This window comes from Cryphonectria parasitica (genome assembly GCF_011745365.1).
Source record: "Cryphonectria parasitica EP155 unplaced genomic scaffold M406scaffold_5, whole genome shotgun sequence".
NCBI classification, from domain to species: Eukaryota; Fungi; Ascomycota; class Sordariomycetes; order Diaporthales; family Cryphonectriaceae; genus Cryphonectria; species Cryphonectria parasitica.
The window spans coordinates 2,891,119-2,912,324 of NW_024468913.1; the positions used below are offsets into that span (position 1 = coordinate 2,891,119).

Below are 21,206 nucleotides of genomic sequence, written 5' to 3' on the forward strand. Positions count from 1 at the left end.
CGAGACTGAACAATGCTATTGTTTGACTGTGTGGAAGGGGGACATAGTGGCCCGGACGAACGCGATGCTCAGAACAGGCAAAGAGGAGACGTCCAGCGCAGGAGCAAAATCAGATACGTCATGAAACGAGACGCATTCAGGTTACCAAGAGGAAGCAGCCTTGGATTTGAGGTAATTACTGCGTACCATGCATGTGCAGCTTAGGAAGTAACGGATGGATGGAGTCGGCCGTTTCCCGGTAATTGCATATTCCATATGTGGGTGGTCCGAGCTCTTCTTTAGCGGCGGCAGGAGCGACATAGCTTACAGCTACCATACAACAATGCCAAACAACAGGTACAGTAGATCCTGCACATTCGATCAACCTTTAACGTACCCAAGCCCAACATGACGTGGATTTCAAAGACAATAACAACTCTAGGTCTCATGCTCGTAGCACACGCGTAAGTTCTATCAGAGCCCCATGCAGAACGCCCCAGTCCTTCTCAAGCTAACGGACTCCCCAACAGCTGCTACTCTGCCCAAGAGCATTCAGCGCTGCAATCCCTTCGAGCCACCAGCTCAAGCTCAGGCCTCCACAACACGCAGGCGTCGTCCTCGTTACCACTCGACATTTCCATCGAGACGGTTGTCGGCCTCTTCATCACGGTGCTGGGCTTGGTGACCGATGCGCCCAAACTGCGGCCGGTCCAGTGGCGGGTGTGGGCGGGCAAGGTCGAGCGCGAGGGCGAGCAGGGCTTCCTGAAGAGCAATGGCGAGGTCGAGAAGGATTTCCTTGGCAACCCATTCCGCGTCTTAGAGACAAGACCCGGCTTTGTGGATATTCGGTCCCAGAGGAAGGACTTTGCTGAGTGGGTGCGGACTGGTGGGAAGGCCGGAGCCGGATCCAAGGAAGCAGCTTAAAACAAACAATATGCGCGAGGTGGATCGATAGCCAGGATACAATGAATTGCAAGACAGGCCAGCCTCGGAAAAGCCATGTTGAGTCGGAGGCTGGCTAGACTCTTCAATCATCCACCCCATCCCCCTTTGACACCAGCCTCGTACCTCACGCATGGTCAACCCTACTTGTCCTCAGAAGATCCCATCAATCGGAGACTTCGGGGCTTCAACATGACATGAAGTGTGTCAATAGTTGACCAAGGTGCGTCAGTCATCCACAAGTGGAAATGGCCGGTCTCCCGGGCGAGAAGGAACAACGTTCATACCTGCCCTGCGGCACAAGCTCTTCCAGCTCTTTCTCGCTCGGTGCCTATTTTATTCTCTTCCCCCTCTGCAAGAGTCTCAATGTAAAGGACTTGTCCATCTTCAACGGCAGCCCTTAGCCCTTGACCTCAAGTTTGATGGTTTGACGTCTTGTATCATCTTTTGTGTCGACGTCTTTGTCCTCCTGATATTTCTGATTGCACGCTCCGAATTATGTCGTCTGAAGGGAGAAACGGGCAATCGGTGCGGGCAACGCAAACACCGTCTGTCGTTTCTTCCACGCCAGTGCCTTCGACAGCTCGAAGTGGTCGAGTACGTGGGAGCAGCAGGTCGATCAACGTGACTCGTGCTTCTATGTTTCCCTCGCCGTCAATATTCTCCTCTGCGACGCCAACACCACATTCGAGACGAGAACTAGGTAGGCGTCTTGGCCTAAATCTTCCACTCCCGGGCTCCACCGGCTTGGTGCACTCTACACCATCGTTGCCTGCATACCCACAGGTCAGGGCAGGCCGGTTATCAGTCCCACCGAGGTCTTCAGCAACATCATCAACTCAGAAGACAAACTATCACGGACACAGCCAAGCAGGTACCAGTCCGAGCGACGACAACCCAGGTGAAGAGGAGCCCGAGGGACTGGACGAGGTCATTATGGCCATCGACATGAAAGACAACGGGACCGTGGGTTGCGCCTACTATGTCGCTGTAGACGAAACACTGTTTCTGCAGGAGGATATACCAATGGCTGGTATGGAATTTGTGGAAACCCTCCTGCTGCGAGTAGAGCCGACGACCGTGCTCATCTCCCTCCGCAGCCCTGGAAGGCTGGTCGAATTCCTCGAAGCTGGAGCTCAGGACTGGGAGGGACATCGAGGCAATCATAACGAAGGTACGAAGCACGGTCACGTGTCACGAGACATACGTTGACGTGCTTTCTAGGAGACTTTCGCGGTGCTTATATACTTCGCACACTGGGCTCTTCGAAGTTCAACTACGAGAGCGCCAAAAGCCACCTTATGAACCTCGACCTCGACGCTTTGGGCTCGAGGACCATGCATTTCAACACAGTAGCTGAAGAAGAAGCAGACAGTGCAGTGGGTGGACAGTCCGGCAGTCATGGGCATGCAAGACTCCTCCGACTTGCTACCTTCGTCAATCTGGACAGTCGCTTTTCTGTAGGTTTCGGTCATCTCTGCAGTCTGGGTGGTCTCTGACGGTGGCAATAGGTCGGTTGCGCTGGAGCAGTCCTCAGCGATGTCCAGCGCAGACGAGCTGCAGAATACCTGCCAAATGACCCAGATGCGGGACTCGCCTTCCGTGTACGCTCCATCGAGATGTTCACGCTGTCCAACGCAATGTTTGTCAATGCCGACGCTTTGACGTCTCTACAGATTCTTGGATCCGAACATCACCCAAACTATATTAACCAGGGGCTTGGAAGGTCTACATCGGGGGCCAAGGAGGGTCTCTCCGTCTATGGCCTATTTCACGTCTTGACACATACCGCGCGAGGGAAGTTAAAACTTCGGCAGATGTTTCTGCGTCCAAGTATCGATTTGGAATTGATACACGAGCGGCAACGCACCATCTCCGTCTTTCTACGAGCAGAGAACAATGCTGACATCAGCCGCATTTGTAAAATTTTGAGGAGAATCAAAAACATCAAGACATATCTGGTGCAATTAAAGAAAGGAGCCAACTTGACAGGAGGGCAGAGTCCAGGGGCGCGGACCACCTGGGCAACATTACAAGCATTTTCGGCTTACGCGATCGAGCTGCGCGAAGCAGTAAGCAGGCTTCAAGGGGTAGATACCCTGGCCATCAGTTCAATGGTAGGCTCGGAAGGGTGTCCTTGCCACGGCCTCTCTACTAATGTACAGACACAGGTGGTTGACGGCATCTTGTCAAACGAGCTTAGACGAGTCGGCGAGCTCATCGCCACCACCATTGACTTTGCTCAATCCAAGGAAAGTTGCAGGACTTGCGTATTGCCTAACATCGATCCGAGGCTAGACGATTTGAAGCGCACATACGATGGCCTGGATAACTTCCTCAATGAGGTTGCAGCCCATCTCATCTCAGAGATTCCCGAGTGGGGCCGACCTCATGTGAAGCAATGCATTTTCTACCCTCAACTTGGGTTTCTTACTGCAGTGAGCCTTGATATAGAGACAAGACGTGGCAAATACGATGGTGAAGGAGATGACGAGGATGTCTGGGAAGCCAAGTTCATGACAGATGGAGTTGTCTACTACAAGAATCGGCTCATGAGGGCGCTAGACGTACAGCTCGGGGATCTGTACGGCCTCATAATAGGCAAGTTTCCCCTGTGTCTTACAGATTATATTGGCATAACTGACCATGTACCACAGATAAAGAAATCGAGATTGTTTACGATCTGGGCGTCAAGATTCTGCGTCACGAGCAGGCTTTACTCACCGCGTCTGATGTCTGCGGCGAGCTCGACAGTCTCCTTGCACTTGCTCTCGGGGCAGACAAATACAAATTGACAGCACCACAGATGACTACCGCGAATGTCATACAGATAAAAGATGGCCGCCACCCTCTACAGGAGCTTGTTGTACCGTCATTCATCGCCAACGACACACTCCTTGCTGGTGGTAGCGGTGGCAGGGAGGAGGACCATAGTGTCGTTTTAGACGACATGGAAGAACTCCCAAACGTGATGGTCATGACAGGGCCCAATCATTCGGGCAAGAGTGTTTACCTGAAGCAAGTTGCGCTCATAGTGTTTCTTGCCCATATCGGAAGCTTTGTGCCCGCCGCTCGTGCTTGCATTGGGTTGACTGATCGCCTCCTCACTCGAATCGCTACAAGGGAGAGCGTCTCTCGCAACGAGAGTGCTTTCGCGATCGACTTGAAGCAAGCTGCCTTCTCCATCAACTTTGCCACCCGCCGAAGTCTCATCCTCATCGATGAGTTTGGGAAGGGCACAAATTCTATGGACGGCGCCGGTCTGATGACAGCCCTCATCGATCATTTCCTTGGGCTTAGTGATGAAGCGCCTAAAGTCTTAGCGGCCACTCATTTCCACGAGATCTTCGAGCACAACTACCTCAGTGGCAGCCCGAGACTTTATCTGGCTCACATGGACGTTCGAGTCGATCTTGAAACCGAAAACAGGGAGGACCAAGTCACGTTCCTTTTTCGATTGACACCCGGCCGGTGCGCATCCAGCTTCGGAAGTCGATGTGCGGCGATGAACGGTGTCGATGAGGCCGTTGTGCAGAGGTCGGATGCAATCGCTCTCCTGTTAGCTCGGGGCGACGACCTACGAGCTGCTTGTGCTCGGCTGACAGAGCAGGAGACGGAGAAGCTCGAGGAGGCGGAACTTGTCGCTCGTGAGTTTCTTGAGATGAATCTCTCAGGTCCGTCCTCAAGACATAAAGACAAGGCGCAGGACGAGTCAAAGTCGATCAGAGCACAGTTGCGGAAAGTACTGAGCGGCCCGAGCTCTGTGGACGAGTCAACTCGTTGATGCCACATCCTCCCCTTGAACTAACATACATTGTCGTGTGCCCATTTGATGAGCTACTTACGGCTCTCCTCCTAGCAACTTTCTCGCATTGCCAATAATCTCATAATCTCACTTGTAGAAACTATGACTCGGACCTGGTGGAACTTCGTGATGCACTGCTATGGGCTTGCAGCACCGTCCTTAGGAGGAATGACGGCGGCCCGATTTAATGTCACGTCTGCTCCTTCATGATGGCCGCATGTCGACGCATACTTCTGTGCACAAAATTGCTCTTCTGTAACATTGATGGTGTCCCGAATTGATATCGTTCTACCCGGCGACTCCATCTTCGAGTTAGAGGTTATGCACTGCATCTATCTGGGCGCATTGCCTGTCTCGTGTCCGAGCTATTTCTACGAGACGCTAGCCGCAGCAGCAGACTCGCAATCTGGACCGAACAGCCGATGGGCGACGACACTTTCCCAGTCAATCATTCGACGACTTGATGGAAGCTTGTACCTATTCTTCATAGTATTTAGACATCTGAGCCTTTGTCTGAGCCTTGACCGACATAAAGGAGAGACCTAATTTTGGCCCAAAACGTCTGGTAAACGATCACACGGTGGAAACGAAAAATTTATATTTGTCCTCCCTAATTAATCCACAACATCGTCTCGTTTGCCTGTGATGGGGATGATAACAGTCTGGCTTGAGAAACTGTTATTACGGCTTTACTGCGTCATGATCCGATCCTCACTGGCATTTGCATATGTGGCTCTGTGCAGTTTCGTCTGATGATTCTCTCGTCCCATGAAGGCGGCAGAAGTGAGGTTGTGCATTGCCAAGCCCAGCTCAAGCGGTTGACAGGGGCTATAAATAACCGTCTAAATCATGGATGTGACGATACTTACTTTAGTTACTTACTCAACTGTGTAAGGCATGGTTCAACTCTGCTGAGGGGACACGATGGCATCTGGTCAAGTCGGGCTCTGCTGGCATGGAGTATAAAAGTCGAGTATGCAGCCCACCCTCTTAGCATCTGTAGTGCCAGATCAGCAGCAGTCACTAGACAGCAACACTTGTCCTCCTCATTATACTCCAAGCCCTTCTTCATCTCCGGCCTCGGTGACCTCGGCACAGGCTGCCCCGTCGGCGTAAAGCAAATAACCTTAATTACACATCACAATGAAGCCCTCGACCTTCATCATCCTCCCTCTGGCAGCTCTCGTGTCTGCACAAGTGAGCTGATCCCCTTTCCTACCTCCTTATTCACCCAGCTTGAAATAGACACGCGAGCTCACCACCAGCCGCCCTTCAAACAGTTCCACGATCCCGCAGCCAGCCACGGGCAGGGCGCCGTAGGAGCCCGCCAGGGCCAAGGGCAAGTCCAGAACTTGGCCCTCCTCCCACGCAACAAAAACAAGGCCTCGAAGGGGACAGGCAGCGGCGGCGCCACGAGGACTGGTGCTGCCGGGACCGGGGCGGCCGGGGCGACGAAGACGGGTGCGGGCGCCGGGGCTAAAGTAACAGGGTCCTCGGCTGCGACCGGTGCCTCCACAAGCGCTACTGCTGCTGCTGCTGCTGCTGCTGCTGCAACGACGACGGGGACTAGTAGCAGTGTTACTGCCGGGGCGGTGACGACGAGCGGGGCTGGTGGTGGTGGTGGTCACGGGGTCATGATGGGAGGTGGACTCGTCCTTGTTGCAGGTGCAGCTGTGGGCTTTGCGATGTGCATGTGAGACAAGCAGAGAGAGAGAGAGGAGACAGAGAAGGTGGGGGGAGGAGGAGTGTAAAACTTAAAAGAAAGATAGGCTTTAATGCTATATTCGATGTCATCAAAACAACACGACATGTTCAGTTCGAGTCGAGAGTCGCCCCTAACAGACAGTATTTTCTCGGCCATTCTGGACTTGATATGACGTATCATAATGCCAAGGACCTTACATAGTACTTGCTACGTCTGCTGGGCGAGGCGAGGTGTAAATATGTACGGGTGGGGCTGAGATACTCATTGTGGAAAGGAGGTCCGTTTCACGATCCGAGACTGACAGAACAAGGAACATTCAAGTCAAGCAGATGATGCTGTGGTCCAGAATAGAGAGGGAAGGGGAAGAAAAGATGATACGCGCCGTCGACGATGCGGCTTGACAATTGCAGTGACGACCCTCATAAGGCCCCGCTTTTCGGCTTAGCGGGGGAGTTTGGCGGTGATCCATCCTAGCCCCTGAATTATATGCAAGTCTGACAGCCAATGCACTCTTTGGGACAAACTACTACAGCACTACTAGGGTCAGTACTCACACAATACGACCACAGCTTGGAAGTTGTAGTGTGCAACTCCAGTTTTTCTTTCCAACATGCACACAACAGAATCCCACGCGAACACAACCCCAGTCCGTTTCGTTTCAAATGCCAATGCACCTGCATCCCAATATCGCCATCCTCGGCCGCTTTGGGAAGCGAATGAGTCCACTTTTGACGCCGAAGACGACCCATCGCCCGTCATTTCACGCGACCGCAAAGTATCGATGAGCTCTCAAAAGAGGTAAGTCGGTCCGGCGTACAAACGAACAAGCCCGGGGCAAGCCTCCCTTCTTGGACAGCATCTTATTTCCCAACGAGGATGCGAGGAGGAGCAAAGCTGCACGTGGGATACGAGGGGGGGCGGGACGGAGCGGCAGACCAGGTATTGAGGATGAGTGGTTGGGCAAGGGGCGCTTCCAGACGAGAAGAAACCTTCTTTTCTCTTGCCTTCCCCAAAAATGCGTGGTTTGGGTCTTCTTTCTCTGTCTTTTACTTCTCAAGCGAGTTGTGATCGCCACGACGACGATCCCTTCAAGTTCTCTTTTCTTGTGCCTGTTGATCGCAGTGCTTCTCTACGGCTGCTGGCCAGCATATTCTCTCTCTGTCTCTCTCTTTCCCCCTCTCTCGCTCTGACGATTCACCTATCACTCCTTTTCTTTTCATTACCAAAACCTACCACGGTCTCCTTCTTTTCATACTCATACTCGTTTGGAACGAGCTAAGACGTCGAGCAAAAATGCTCCCTTTCACCACCCTCCGGAGCACACTGCTCCTTCTCACTACCACCACCCTCCTCCTCCTTCCGCGTCAAGTGCTCGCAGACGACGCCGTCACCTTCACCTTCTCAGACTGCGCCTACGCATGCATTCAGTCGGCTGGGTACAGCACGGACTCCGAGGACAGCCAAAAGGACATGTGCGTGGCCTCGCGGGACGGCCTGCTCGAGATCGCCGAGGCTTGCATGCTCTCATCGTGCGCGGACGGGTTGGACGGCGTTGATGCAGACCTGCTGGTGCCGATGCAAACCGGGTGCAAGGAGCTCGAGAAGCCTGTGTCGGACGATGATATTGACGAGGCTGCGGCGACGGCCTCGGATCTACTGCTAGGGGCGGCGGCGGCCACCTCGTACTCGTCTACGGTCACGTTCTTTTCTACGTCGACTTATACATTTACGCAGGCGCCATCGACTGACCCTGTCGTACTGACGCCGACTTCGACGGCTGAGGTGCTGAGCCAGACGTCTTCTGATGCTCTGACGAGCACCGTGGACGCGACGGCGGCGGCGGCGGCGGTGCAGGCTACGACCACCCCAACACAGCAGGCAGTTGAGCCCGAGACGACCACACAGGCGGCTGCGTCGTCGGCCGAGACGGAATCGACAACATCATCTGTGCTGTCGACGTCAGAAGCCGCACCTGCCGTGGTGGCTTCGACACCGATCACGACGTTGTCGTCATCCACGACCGTGCAACTCGCACCCTCGTTGCCGTCGACGTCCAGCCTGGAGACCACGACCGCCTTCCCATCACCCACAACACAAAACACCCGACTCAGCACATCGTCGGTCAAAGCCATCACCACGGCAACCTCCAAGGCCAAATCCACCACAACGCTCCATGCGGCGACTACCTCGATCGTCGCGGCTGAGGACTCCTCATCCACAGCCACATCCTCCACCTCCGACGACGGCGACGACAGCCTCGTCATGGCGACCGGCACGCCCTCGGCGTACAGCGGTGCTCTGTTCACCTTTGTAACGTCGACTACGGCGGGCGCGTCTTCCTCGAGCACCACCAAGGACAGCAGCTCTGCCGAGTCCACGAGCGGCATCGGCGGCGGCAGTCCGTTCTCCACGTCTGGTGCTGCCGCCACCGCTGCTGGTGGAAGCTGGCCGATGCGTGGCATGGCCTGTTTATCTGTTATTGTGGCTGTTGCCAGCTCGCTGCTGGTGCTGTGATGAATTGCCATCTGAATGTCTACGAGGTTTATGATTCAGGTCGTTATTGTTGTTGCGGTTATCGGTGGTGACTTTCGTGTCCGTTGCCCTCCGCTGGCTGATTTACTTTTTAGATCATGTGTGTATAAAGGAAAAGTGTGCCAATTTGTTTGGGTTTGTATATTTGTGGAAGATGCATGAACAAAACCTAAGATTCTCAGGAGATAGTTACTTGTTACACTGAACTATTATAATATATACAAGACCTTCCACACCACCTCTTACTGTGTCTCAAAAAGCCCTAGTTGCACCCACGCACAGCCTTCTTCTTTTTCTCGCAAAGACCACGAGCCGTCGCCGTCTGAGATTGTGGCGTTTCTAAGTGGTAAAGGTTCTACAAATTCGACAAACGACACGGAGTAGGCGGGGCAGTCAGCTTAGAGGCGTGATTCATGTGCTTGCAGCCCCTTCAGGAAGGATGAACCACACAACATGTGGATCGCGTTTCAGCATGCGAGGTCAGCTGAGGGAGGGAAGAAAACATCACACCTTTTTTTTTTTTTTTTTTTTTTTTTTTTTTTTCAACAGGCTATGATAGACAAAAAAGAACTCCATGATGAGCATGAAAACATGATGAAGGGTTGTTTGGAGAGCATCATGGCCTGTACATACTATTGATATTCTGTCCTGCAAGTACTCTACTTTTTCAAGCAGAGAGGGAGGACCTGCATCCAGCAGGCAACCAATCACAGCGCAAGCCTTGAAGGCAGGGATTCCGAATCGGGAAGGTTTTTTTCTTCTTTCATGGTTTTCCAACCAAACCTGTTATTGATCCGAAACAACACGGCTGCTTCTGGAAATTTACAATATCGATCTGAATCCTCTATCGAGATGGAAGACTATGTGGGGTCCGGGAAGGGGAGAGAAAAGGCGATGTAGGTTGTGAGTGGAAAGAAGAGGTCGATAGATGATGGGTCAAGCAAGTGAGTTTACTCACTTTATCGATGGCACTTCTTGAATCGTGAATGCAAGTTACATAAACACCGATAAGCTTTTTTGGAACATCTTTGATATTTCCTAGATGGAGATGATATATATATGTGAAGAAATTTGAGAATAGGTAAATAGACCAAGAAGTCAAGTGGGAAAAAAGAAACATATACAGATGCTTGGCTCCATGACCAATCCAAAAAGGTTAAAAAGACGCCTGACTCTCTCTCTCTACCAAAAGTCTTTGGGGATATCATCTCACAGGCTCTTCCTCTATAAATACAACAAACAATTTCCTCCCTTTGGACATCCTACGACGAGGTATCCTTGGCAGCCCAGCCCAGCCGGCTGTTCCCAGAGTCAAAGACCACCAGCGCGGCCTTGAGAGCGATATCACCAAAGATAGCCATGCCGATGCCGCTGTCGCTCTGGATGCCGCCGTAGCACTGCGACGAGCCCGTGCTGATGGGCTCGAAGTTGATGTAGCTGCCTGGCACGGTGATCTCGCCGTCGCCGACGCCAAAGGTGAAGTCGGGCAGATCGGCGGAGCAAGAGAAGATGTAGCCACCCTCCTCCTCGCTATCCGTCGCGCCGCTCACCTGGGCATAGTAGGCAGAGACGACGGTGTCGGGGAGCATGAGCAGCGTCGTGCCCGTGTCCGCGATGCCGGTAATAGCGGTGTCGGCGCGCGTGACGGTGAGGCCTGCCGGGGTAGTCTTGGTCGCCCGCCTCGACTTCTTGAACCAGGAGGAGATGTCAGAGGAAGAGTCGTCATCTGCGCCGGTGAGCTCGTCAAAGATTCCCTCGAATCCGGACGAGTCGTAGCTGCCCCCGTCGCCGAAGCCTCCAGAACCAGAGTCGCCGCCAAAGCCTCCGTCGCCAAAGCCTCCACCAGTGGAGCTTCCGCCAGTGGAACCTCCGCCAGTGGTACTTCCGCCACCGTAGGGGTTGCTGCTCCCCGAGGATCCGGTGGCGGAGGACCCAGACGAGGCTGTGACGGTGTTGGCGGCGGCGGCAGTGGTGGGGGTGGCGGCAACGGAGCTGCTGCCCGAGCCGGAGCTCGAGGACGTGCTCGTGCCCACGGTGTAGCCACTGGCGGCGAAGGTCCAGAAGCCACCGTACTCGCCGCTGGTGATCAGGTCGGCATAGTAGACAGTGCCGGTGTGGGCCGAGGCGTCGATGTAGCCAAAGTTGTAGGAGCCCGTGGTCTCATGCTTCAAGTCGGCAGTGAAGAGCGGGGACTCGAGGCTGGACTTGATGTTGTCGAACCACGTCTGCTGGGGCGTGGGCTCGACGGTGTTGATGGAGCTCATGGCGAGGCCCACAAGGCCGCTGATGGCCGTGTCCTCGGTGAATTCGGCGCTCACCGTCGTGGCGACCTCGACGGCCTGGCTGCTCACCGTCAGATTGCCGATGGTGACGGTGTCCTTGTAGACAGTCCCGCTGGAGGAGCTGCCGTCTCCGTAGCTGATGGACCAGGTGGAGCCGTCCATCTTGGTGGCAGACGTGCTGCTGCTCGCGTCGTACGTCTTGTGGCCCGAGGTCCCCGAGCTGGACGAGCTCATGACCCACAGGTCCGAGGAGCCTGTGTCAAAGTCCATCGGGAGAGTCTGCGCCGGCGTACCAACGGAGATGGTGGCCACCCACTCGGTGTCGTCGTCCGAAGATGTGGCCGCCACGGTTCCCTCTTCCGTCCCACGCTTCTTGGAAGCCGCCGCCAGGGTGATCCTGTCCACGACGCTCTGGACGCTGGTGGGGAGTGTGCCTCCATACTTGCGGAGCGCCTTGGCGCGAGCCAGGGCCGGGTGCGCCAGGTTGCTGCGCCGCTTGGGGTTGTGGACGACGGGGACAGAGAGCCTGTGTCCTGGTGCCCGTGCCTGCGCGTGCTGTTGTGGCTGAACCAGATCCATCCTCTGGGGAAGGGCAGAGGCGAGCTCGGCACTGGCGGCCAAGAGCGTCACCAGCCAAGAACCAAAGGTCTGCATCTTGGAGGGATAAGTAGAAGAAGTAGGAATGTGTGTCTATGTTCAGACGAGGGAGGTGATAAGAGAGATGTGAAAGAAGGGAAAGTAGTGGGTGTGATAAAAACGAAAGAATGGGAGTTTACCACCGGGGCAAGATAGATACTTGAAGAAGAGAAGAAAAGAAGCAAGGCGACAGGAAAGCAGCCTGATGTTCCAGAGGGACAATGGAGATCTGCACAGAAAAAAGCGAGAGAGGGAAGAAAAAGAAAAAGAGGGCCTGCGTGAAGTGTTATAGCTGAAATTGGATCATTGAATTAGCCCTCAAAAACTGTTTGTATGGACCTGTCCACGTCCACAGCCATGGTTGGTCCGAATATCCGTCCGTGTAAATGAGTACCGGGGATTTGAACATCGAAACACCCTGGGATGAGGTCACCAGGACATGGACGATCCCAGACTTGACCGTCAGGACTGGTCGACATATCAAGTGGGACCCGCTGCCAGATGGTGGAGGCTGGGACATGGACTCCTCCTCGTCCTCGTCGTCCTCCTCCTGAGCCAGCGAAGCAGACCAGGGCCTCCTTCCTCCCCCCCCCCCCCCCACCTCCCATCTCATCCGTTTAAGCGGCAGTTGTCACTCCTGCAAATAGGTAAGGGGACGAAAACGCGTCCCAGCGTCAATGCAAACAGGCTCCTGGCCTATGGATTGGTGGGACTGGTGTGTGTGGTGACAATTTGTTCAGGCCGCAGCGCCACCTCCACCAGCCCACCACTGTTTTTGCGTGGTTTGTCGACCACTGCTTGATCCGAACGGTTGGTGGTCCTGCCTCATCTCCGGGTCGCAGGACGGCGCCAACGAGAATCGATTGGCCAGCACGGCTAGCTCGGACGAGGGTCAATTCATGCGGCTCCCACCTCAGCGCCCCCTTTGGACACGCCCACGCCACTGAACCCCCTGCAGATCCTGAAGCGATCGGCAGCTAGGTGCCGCGCACCAGGGGGCGAGGAGGGGCGCATAGTAGGAAAACAAGCTTATACACCCCTGCTTCTTGGCGGCTAGGCGTTTTGTTTGATATTGACAGGATGAACCAAAAAAACAAAACGAAAAAAAGGGGGCCATCGAAAAAGTCGTCGAGTGATCGATAGGCTGTGTCAAGGTGGTTCTTGCCTCATCCGAACAATCATGACGAAACGAATCATGCTGGGAAGGCGAGATCAGTCCCAATTGGGCTTGCTCTGTTCAACTTTCCATATATCTGCGACATCCTCCCTTGGTCTCCCCTGGTGGCGGAGCTTTAATAGGCAGTCGCGTCCTGCTGTAGCACGTGTAGGCATCATCGCACACAGAGAGCTTGCTCTTTTACATTGATAGAAACCATGGTTGCGGGCTAACTCCCCATGTTTGACTCGGCTGCCTCTTGGGACCTGTCGTGCCACATAAATATCTCCGAGCATCTGCCAAGCCTCCTTCCTCACCGAGGTCTTTGGGGCACATGTAATACCTGCACAAGTTCGATGGTGGCCCGGCCCTGGTCCTCCTTGTCCTGTCTGTACGGGGTGAAGCCCATCTTCTCATACCAAGATCTGGCACCGCTGTTCTCGGCGTAGACAACCACAGTAAGGACAACAAGACAGTCACCACTACCCTGTAATGCCGCCTCCGCCAGGGCATGCTGCCTCGCTGTGCTCATCACTGCGGCTGCGATGCCGCAACGGCGGGCCTGCGGCAGGGTGAAGACGCCATTGAGCTCCCAGTGCAGCAGCTGCCCAGGAGGCAGGGTTTGGCCAGCGAGGTTGAGCGCCGACCTCAGCTCTTCAGAGACAGGGTCTGGCCCGACCAGAGTGATGGAAGAGAGGATGCTTCGGGTCGTGTCCTCCTCGCGGGCCACAAAGGTGCTGGCCTGAGGGTTGAGCAGCCGGTCTCGCCACCGTCCCTCGTCGAAGGCTTCTTCACGGCTCAGCGTCGAGCCGAAGGCTGCAGAAAGAAACGTGAGCCGGTATCCACACGAAGCTTGTTTGCTCACTACCTAGGATCGTCCATCCCATGTAAAAGTCCATCCCATGTATGTTTTGTTTGGTTTATACTTGGCAGCAAGTGAAGGGGCAGTGGTAGTGGTGGTGGTGCTGGGGGTGGATACTACCACAGCAGGTCGGTCCGTGGGGCACGAGTCCTCTTGCCGCTGTGGTGGGGCCTTGCTTGGTTCATGGTGATGATGAGATCAAACCAAGACACTGGACGGGACTGACTCACCTGAGGGGTCGCGTTCAAGTGACAACAACCTGAACGGTTTGTATTGCTGCAAATAAAAGGCAATGCCAGCTTCGTCCTTTGCAATACGTTCAACGGTCCAACCCATTGTCAACGAGACTTGTTTTCCCTTCAGCTATTCGTTCTCTGAAAATGGCTGCTGGCAGGTGGGTCCGCTGCAGTAGTACTACTATAGTACAGTAGCTCCAGTCCACAGTGGATGTCGTATTTTATTCAAACTTGAGGGTAGCAGCTGTCATAAAATGGGATTATCACGAGTGCTCAATGTCAAGAGACGCAAGCTGAGAAGGCGAGAAATACAGGCCACAGTTACATTCAACGAATCACTTCTTCAGAGGTCCTTTAAATTGTACGTCCATAGAAGCAGCTGAGCACTATTATGACTCTTGAGAGTGGGGACAAGCAAGAGTCATAGTGTAGTAAGCTACCCTAAGGGCTTTTTGGAGGATCCAATCTCCCCACCCCCTGCCTTACTCTCAGTGTCCTCTCAGTGATTATATCATTCGGCTTCTCACATACAAGTCTTGGGAATGCTGCTCCGGCTGATAGTATTGTTTCATTCTCTTTCTCTGTCCTTTATGCTTCTCTCATCCAGCCCTCATCATGCTAACAGGGCCATACTGTGCTCCGGTACGGTATAAAAGCAGTCACGAAAAAAAGAAAGAAAAAACCATTTAATAGCTGATAAGGTAACCTCTATTGACAGACAGCTTCTATGCGATTTTGTTCACCACCCCCCCCCCAATAAAACCTTGACCATCAGAATGGCCTTGAGTCTTCAGAATGGTATTCTTAATTATGGCAGTCCTTGAATGCTAAAATGATTTTCCAATACCAAAACGGGTTTAAAACAAGGTAGTTGCCTGGGTTAGTAAGTACCTACTTCTGCATTTGTCTGAGTACTCAAGTGTTCAACACTCTTGGTCATTTTACATTCAGAACGTCCAAGACAGAAGCCCCTCGGATAGAAGCAGCTTGAAACTGGATTCAAAATCTGCAATGCAAATTATGTCGCTATCGGATTGTTGGCACTGGCGCTGAGGCACAGCATTACTGTTACCAAAAAGTTCACGATCTCAGCAACGCTCGGTGTCACTATAGATGCACCGGTGCTATCGTTCAGACTTCAGTCTCTTCGAGACCCAGGCCCTTCATGGAGAGGGCGACATATTCCCCAGTGGTAAAATCTCTGGGGGTATGTGGAAAAGGCATAAAGGCCAGGCTGAGAACGAGCCAGAAATCAGGGGGGCCAAGGGAGGCTGCCACAAATGTATTGGGAAGTTTTGATAGTCAAGCTCACTCAGGACTGATCTGGCCTTTCCCCAGCACGATCTAATTGATAGTCTATTACATTGCGAAGCGGGAGGCCTCGTCCATGGATACCAAATGTGGGAACCAGTTGAGGTGTTGATCTGTTCCTTGTGTCTGTCGGCCCATGGCGATGAAGACCTTGAGAACGCAATGTCGTTTCTTTGATATGCAGGTGGACTCCTACTGACGATCGCCCAAGCATGGGCGGCGGGTGCTGATTTCTTGTTGCAAGGAGAGTTACGGACGGAGGAAGGCAGTGTGAGTGGGAATTATGATCATTATTATCTTCGTTCTTTTCTCGGCTGACTCTGAAACTGATATTTGACTGTTGGTACCGGGGGTTGTTATTGAGATGTTCCAGCTGACAGTGGTTGCATTAGAAGCTGCTCGGGTGACAATCTTCCCCACTGTACTTGCTGCCGTGTCACATTCCGTTGTCCCCTTGTGGTCACCTCGAATACTTGCGCAATGTGACAAGATACACTGGTCACGTACACTTGGGTAGGGCGCATTCCGTCATCTTATTACCATCATCGACACGGTCTTTAATGCATTGTACTTCAAATCACCGCACCTTGTTTTGCTCTATGTAATCTTTTTCTTTTCTTTCTTTCTTCAAAGACGATAAACACCTCCCCCGTTTTCATAGTCAGGATAACAGCCGCACCAGCATCTTCTCGGTCATGGGTCGATGACGGTCCCGCCCGTCCCACAATAGAGCACAATGGAGCACAATGGAGCACAGTGGAGCCTGTCGAACCGCCGCGATGCAGCGCTACTTTAGTGCTTGGCAGTGCTTGCATATGCCAGCGGTAAAACAAGCATAGTGAGTAAATACATACATTCATACTGCAGATAGTACTTACATGGTACAATGTATTGTGTTGTGGCTGACACGGTCCGGCTGATGCTGCAAATGATGAGTTCTCACCCGCCCATGTGCAGGCGGTCAGCCCTTGTGGCCCGGCACCCTTCGTTGCAGCTCGCCCCTGCCCTCAGCTGTGCCTGCCTTTCTACTCTTGTGTTACTATAGTTCAGGACGGGTCACAATGGAGTGTCACATTTACCAGGCATGGGGCTCCGGTCAGTGCAGTCAGTCGAAGGGGGGGACCGCGCTACTCAGCCCTATCACAGAAGAGGCCACCCAGGCTGTGACCTGCAGGTCTGCGGCACAATGTCTGGGCGCGGCTGTTGTCGTGGTTGTTGTTGCTATGGCCTTGCTCCTCCATCTATGATTTGCGCCTCTTCCCCTCTCACACTCCGACCTCCTCTGCCTACCTCTCCCCCTCTCTGTATTTCCTTGGGTAATTTGGCCACACGCATGACATTGTAGACCTCATCTTCTTGATCAAAATTTCCTCTGCCCGCCCCCGCCATGGCCGCCGCCCCAGAGCATTCCGCGCCCGTGAGAGCAGACCCACAAGATGACGACCCCTTGAGTGCCAAGGACATCCTGTCGGAACTGTTCGCTCGGTTCCGCAACTTTGACGATAAGCAGGCATACGGATCACTTCTGGACCAAGCCCTCAGCGCGCAGACTGAAAACTTCGCTGTCCGCTTTGGCCTTGAGACGGCGGACATCGCCATCGACCTGAAGGAGCGGGAACTGAAAGCCCTCCTGCAGGTGCAGGCAGACAAGAAAGATGACAAGGTGACCTGGATGTGAGTGCGCCATCATCACTATCTCCACAACAACCTCCACAGACAACCTTCTCAAGCCGCAGTTCCGTTCAGGAGATGAGACTTCTCTCTAACCGAGTCAAAATATCTGGCAGTAACATCTGGTCCCCTGGCAATAACCTTAAGATCGTGGATGCAATTGCGGCCAAGTACAAATTCTCCACGCGCCTGAAGGAGACCATTGCGGGTTGGGACGGGGCTCGGAGGCTGGTCGCCCGGAGCCTGGCCGCGAGCGGCCAGGCCAGAAAGCAAACCCATGCGTCCTTGAGAGGTACAGACATCGGCATGCCCAAGCCCAAACTACGGCCGACATTCCGCAAGCATGTAGATCCGGAGAAGGGTCCGGACCACCACGAAGCCAGCAAGCACGCTGTTGGCCCGCGGGCCGACAAGAGACAGCTCCATGAGGATGATCTTGACATGTACAGGTTGCTGCAGACTCAGTACAACTACACCACAATCGATCATGGCCCTAGCTGTGAGCTGACCCCGGATGAAGATCCCCTTTTGTGGCCAGGCAAGGAAGATCTAACGCCCAATTTAAATTTAGTCATCTGCATAGGAGCAAACTGGCTCCACCACCGTCCAAGGCCAGACCAAGACAGAGATGGGCCTGACGACATCTATAAAGACCCTGATTCCTTTGTGCCTCCAAAGCATTGGGCATGGTACATCCTGACGAACGAGGGTAAGCCAGCTCCTCCTTGGCCGTCTCCAGAAGGGATGACAGGTTGTTGACCAAAAGCAAGGCACCGTGATATCAATACACGAGTATCCCAATTATGAGAATGGGAACGATGCCGACGCGCAGGAGCAGCGGGACAAGGAGCTGTCCAACATGCGGAAGAACACGAAAGACCTCTTACATCAACTGTCCAAAGAAGGCATATTGGCATACCAAAGCAGGGTGTCCGCCCGGAAGGGTGTCAGATCTGACCTGGAATCTGCAAACCAGCCTCAAGGCGGGCCCCTTCCGTCAGCCAGAACCACATACCTGGAGTCATCTCTGACCGTCGACGCCTCGGCAAATTTGTTCTATTATCTTTTCGAGGACTACACTGCAGCTACTTCTATTCTTTCAGAATCTAGTCGTGTCCTGGCAAAAGTGGTGAGTTTGGGACCTTTCCCGACGTAGAGCAGCAGCCTCTCCTTTGAGATGACGAGAAAACTGACCAAATATCCCACCAGACCCATGATGTACTTCACATAACAGTAAGCACTTTCTGAACCCTCTTACTGTCTCGTCTTGTGAGCTCTCGATTGACCGCCCCAAACAGGACAGAAAGAACAAGGACAAAGACAGCTCTGACATCATCAAGCTCCTTTACGCCCGGAGCAAAGACCTACGCCAGCTCAAACACCTCTTCATAAGCTACGAGAACCTCATCAAGGGCATCATGGCGCTCGGGACCGACACGTTTAGCGATGATAAGGACTTCGCCGCACTGGTCTCCTCGGCGACGAGCCTCCCGGCGGCTGGCGGGCCGGCACGGGGTGTCAAGCTGAGCCAGAAGGCGTTTGACCGCTTCGACCGGCTCAGCATTCGCATGCGCCTGCTCATGCTCGACACCATCGATGAGTACCTCGCCGAGAAGGCCTCGCTGAGCGACACCTACTTCAACCTCATGAGCCAGAAGGACTCGCAGGCCACCAGCAAGCTGAACAGGAGCGCCTCGCTGCTCGCCAAGCTGTCCGTCTTCTTCTTGCCCATCAGCTTCATGACAAGCTACTTCTCCGTGCAGATCCCTGACCTGACCAACAACTACACGGGCGCGACATACTGGATCTGCTTCGCAGTGGTTGCGGCCATGTCGTTCCTGAGCTTGTTTTTCTTCTCGAGGCTGTTGATGTTTGTCAGCGACGTTCTGGACGAGAAAGTAGCTGCTGCCCAAGCATGGGTGGGGAGGGGGGTGCTGAGGGCTGGTCGTAAGCTCAGAGGGAAAGAGCCTGCTGCATCGCAGGGCGAGAGTGAAGGAGGGGGGAGTATCAAAGTTTCGGAGGAATCCTAGAAGAATAACTAATTGCGAGGGATGGCGCTATAGTGTAATACACACAATGTGTGATCTTTCAAGAACTCCTTGACGAAGGACTGATTGACATAATCATGGGAAAAGATGGAGAGGTGGTTTTCTGATGGACAGTATCATGACGGCGTTGGAAGAAGTTTTCATGTCACAAGGGAGCATCTCATGTGTGAACACAGCATGTGTGGATAATAGAACCTAAAGTCGGGCTTGCATCCTAAAATATGTACAGAAAGCAAATTTTAATGTTGATTCAAATGTCGCTGCCGGCGGTGCCTCTTGTCCCCGTCAAATGAGATGAAACAGAGGCCTCGCAAATTCTGCCGCTTATATCCAGTCCATATGTAGTTTTTTGTTGTTTTTTTTGTATTAACAAAGTCGTAACATTTCGTGAGGTCATGCCAAACTCGGCCCATTTTGTTCTTCTGCATGTCCATCCCACATGTTCATTCAGGCTCGGCCCGCGTTTCTTAGCGACGGCCGTCATCATCATAAACCCACCATACCGAATCCCACCCCAGCAGCAACCCCAGCCACGACACCAACACACGGCAAACCCGTGGGCCTCGCAGCGGCATTTGCGCTGCCCACGCTGAAACCTGCCGTCGCGCCCGCCGTGCAATACGAGTCCTGGATCCCAAAACACGCCACGCTGCTCAGGCTGCTGCAGATGCTCGTGGCGGTCGCCGTCGCGTACGTCGCAGCGGCGCTCCCTCCGACCGTCGTGCTGCCGCCCACGACGATGGTCACGCCGCCGCCGCCGCCACCGCCGCTCCCTTCCAGGTCGGCCGTGCACGCGGCATAGTTCCTGCTGCAGGCTGAGACGGCGCTCGAGCACGCGGCGGCGTTGCTGAAGCTGGTCGCGACGTACGGGAACGAGAAGTAGCCGTTCTGCACGTAGCTTGCCGAGGCCGTGGTGGGCGGCGCGAAGGAGGACGGCGCGGTGCCCGTGCAGACGTCGCCCGACGGACAACACGCGGGCGCGCTCGAGGCGTCGAGCGTGCAGGCCTGGCCCGAGGCGCAGCAGATCCCGCTGAAGGCAGATCCCTCCGAGGCGCACGAGTAGGTCCCTGCGATGCAGCCGTCTGTCGCCCTCGCGAAGAGGGCCTCCACGGGCGCGGCGGCGTGGTAGCGCCGGGCGGGTGTTGGTGTCTGGGCGGCGTGGAAGGGCTGTGGCTCTGCGCTGGCGAGTATGGAGGAAGAGGAGGGGAGGAGGAGAGTGATGCCAAGAAGAGGCGCAGAGAGGAGATGCCTTCGTCTCATGTTGTCCTTCTTCTTTCCTCTTAATGTTTTGGTGAAGAAGCTGGAGCCTGATTCTCAAAAGCCTGAGGAACTTCGGAGGTTGCCTTGATGAATGGTTCGCTGGTCAAAGAAGAGGCTGGGGGCTGAATCAGTTTTAGGTGTTGGGGAATCGGAATTATTTGTGAGGAGAACTGAGGGCAATGAAGATGATCAAGGTTGAAGTTATGTTGAAAAACATGCTTAAAAGCTTGCTGTGAACTTTAGCTGGTCGTAAGATCATCCCAATTAAAAGAGGGCTGAGTGGTTGGGTTGTGGTCATTGTCGAATAAGGTGGCTGGTTGACCCTTCACCAGTGCCCTCCTTCGCAATATGCGGGCCAAGAAAGATCAGGGCTTACATACAGGATTCTGTGAGGATAGCATGCGCCTTGACACACACATCCATGCCAAGGAGGGAAAATAGGCAGGTGGTAAGCCTGATTGGGATTGCAGCCCTGCAATTTGAAGCTACCTTCTCTCAGACTGCAGGCAGTTGTTCAACCTCACCTTCAATAAGTTGCTGCTGAAGACGTTCAACAACATTTGGGGAATGGCAGTATCGCGTATTTGCTTAGGTGGTACTGTACTGTGTGGTGCTAGGATGGTAGGAGGACCCTTGCAGGTGAGCTCTGGGCAGTGTTTGCGTGATGTCATTAGTCGACACAGCAAACCTGCAACCCTGCCTGCCTCTGCCAACCCCGCAGCCCACCACTGTACTGTAGCTGTGTAGATATCGGATAGACAAGGATCCTTTGGCGGGGTGT

At 53.9% G+C, this 21,206-nt stretch overlaps 6 protein-coding genes across 6 annotated transcripts; 3 read left to right on the forward strand and 3 right to left on the reverse strand.

The window, feature by feature from the left end:
• Positions 1-387: 387 nt before the first annotated feature.
• On the forward strand, positions 388-903 carry M406DRAFT_260751 (uncharacterized protein; the record flags this gene model as incomplete). Its single annotated transcript, XM_040917391.1, has 2 exons — positions 388-443; positions 510-903. 2 exons carry the CDS (start codon positions 388-390, stop codon positions 901-903), a joined length of 450 nt encoding a protein of 149 aa, XP_040775816.1.
• A 954-nt stretch (positions 904-1,857) lies between these two features.
• M406DRAFT_259223 (uncharacterized protein) lies at positions 1,858-4,705 on the forward strand (the record flags this gene model as incomplete). The annotated part of the gene is made up of 5 exons (XM_040917283.1): positions 1,858-2,095; positions 2,149-2,381; positions 2,433-3,038; positions 3,093-3,537; positions 3,579-4,705. The coding sequence occupies 5 exons, from the start codon at positions 1,858-1,860 to the stop codon at positions 4,703-4,705; spliced, it is 2,649 nt and encodes an 882-aa protein (XP_040775817.1).
• Positions 4,706-5,869: 1,164 nt separating this feature from the next.
• M406DRAFT_331172 (uncharacterized protein) lies at positions 5,870-6,423 on the forward strand (the record flags this gene model as incomplete). Its single annotated transcript, XM_040920602.1, has 2 exons — positions 5,870-5,923; positions 5,962-6,423. The coding sequence occupies 2 exons, from the start codon at positions 5,870-5,872 to the stop codon at positions 6,421-6,423; spliced, it is 516 nt and encodes a 171-aa protein (XP_040775818.1).
• A 3,556-nt stretch (positions 6,424-9,979) lies between these two features.
• On the reverse strand, positions 9,980-12,072 carry M406DRAFT_346740 (uncharacterized protein). The gene is made up of 2 exons (XM_040922221.1): positions 10,997-12,072; positions 9,980-10,651 (listed from the first exon to the last, which is right to left on the reverse strand). The coding sequence occupies exons 1-2, from the start codon at positions 11,897-11,899 to the stop codon at positions 10,226-10,228; spliced, it is 1,329 nt and encodes a 442-aa protein (XP_040776228.1). The 5' UTR covers positions 11,900-12,072; the 3' UTR covers positions 9,980-10,225.
• Positions 12,073-13,350: 1,278 nt separating this feature from the next.
• Positions 13,351-14,235, reverse strand: M406DRAFT_70629 (uncharacterized protein; the record flags this gene model as incomplete). The annotated part of the gene is made up of 2 exons (XM_040925362.1): positions 13,351-13,853; positions 14,130-14,235. The coding sequence occupies 2 exons, from the start codon at positions 14,233-14,235 to the stop codon at positions 13,351-13,353; spliced, it is 609 nt and encodes a 202-aa protein (XP_040775819.1).
• Positions 14,236-19,057: 4,822 nt separating this feature from the next.
• M406DRAFT_102436 (uncharacterized protein) lies at positions 19,058-20,681 on the reverse strand. The gene has a single exon (XM_040915010.1). It carries the CDS (start codon positions 20,423-20,425, stop codon positions 19,652-19,654), a length of 774 nt encoding a protein of 257 aa, XP_040776224.1. The 5' UTR covers positions 20,426-20,681; the 3' UTR covers positions 19,058-19,651.
• Between the last annotated feature and the right edge of the window lie 525 nt (positions 20,682-21,206).

Excerpts from the sequence above, each read along its gene's own strand:
- M406DRAFT_346740 (XM_040922221.1), bottom strand. The coding sequence starts at position 11,899 with ATGCAGACCTTTGGTTCTTGGCTGGTGACGCTCTTGGCCGCCAGTGCC. Across the intron at positions 10,652-10,996 it reads TCGCCGCCAGTGGCTACACC|AAGTCGAGGCGGGCGACCAA; the intron begins GTGGGCACGAGC and ends TCCTGGTTCAAG.
- M406DRAFT_102436 (XM_040915010.1), bottom strand. The coding sequence starts at position 20,425 with ATGAGACGAAGGCATCTCCTCTCTGCGCCTCTTCTTGGCATCACTCTC.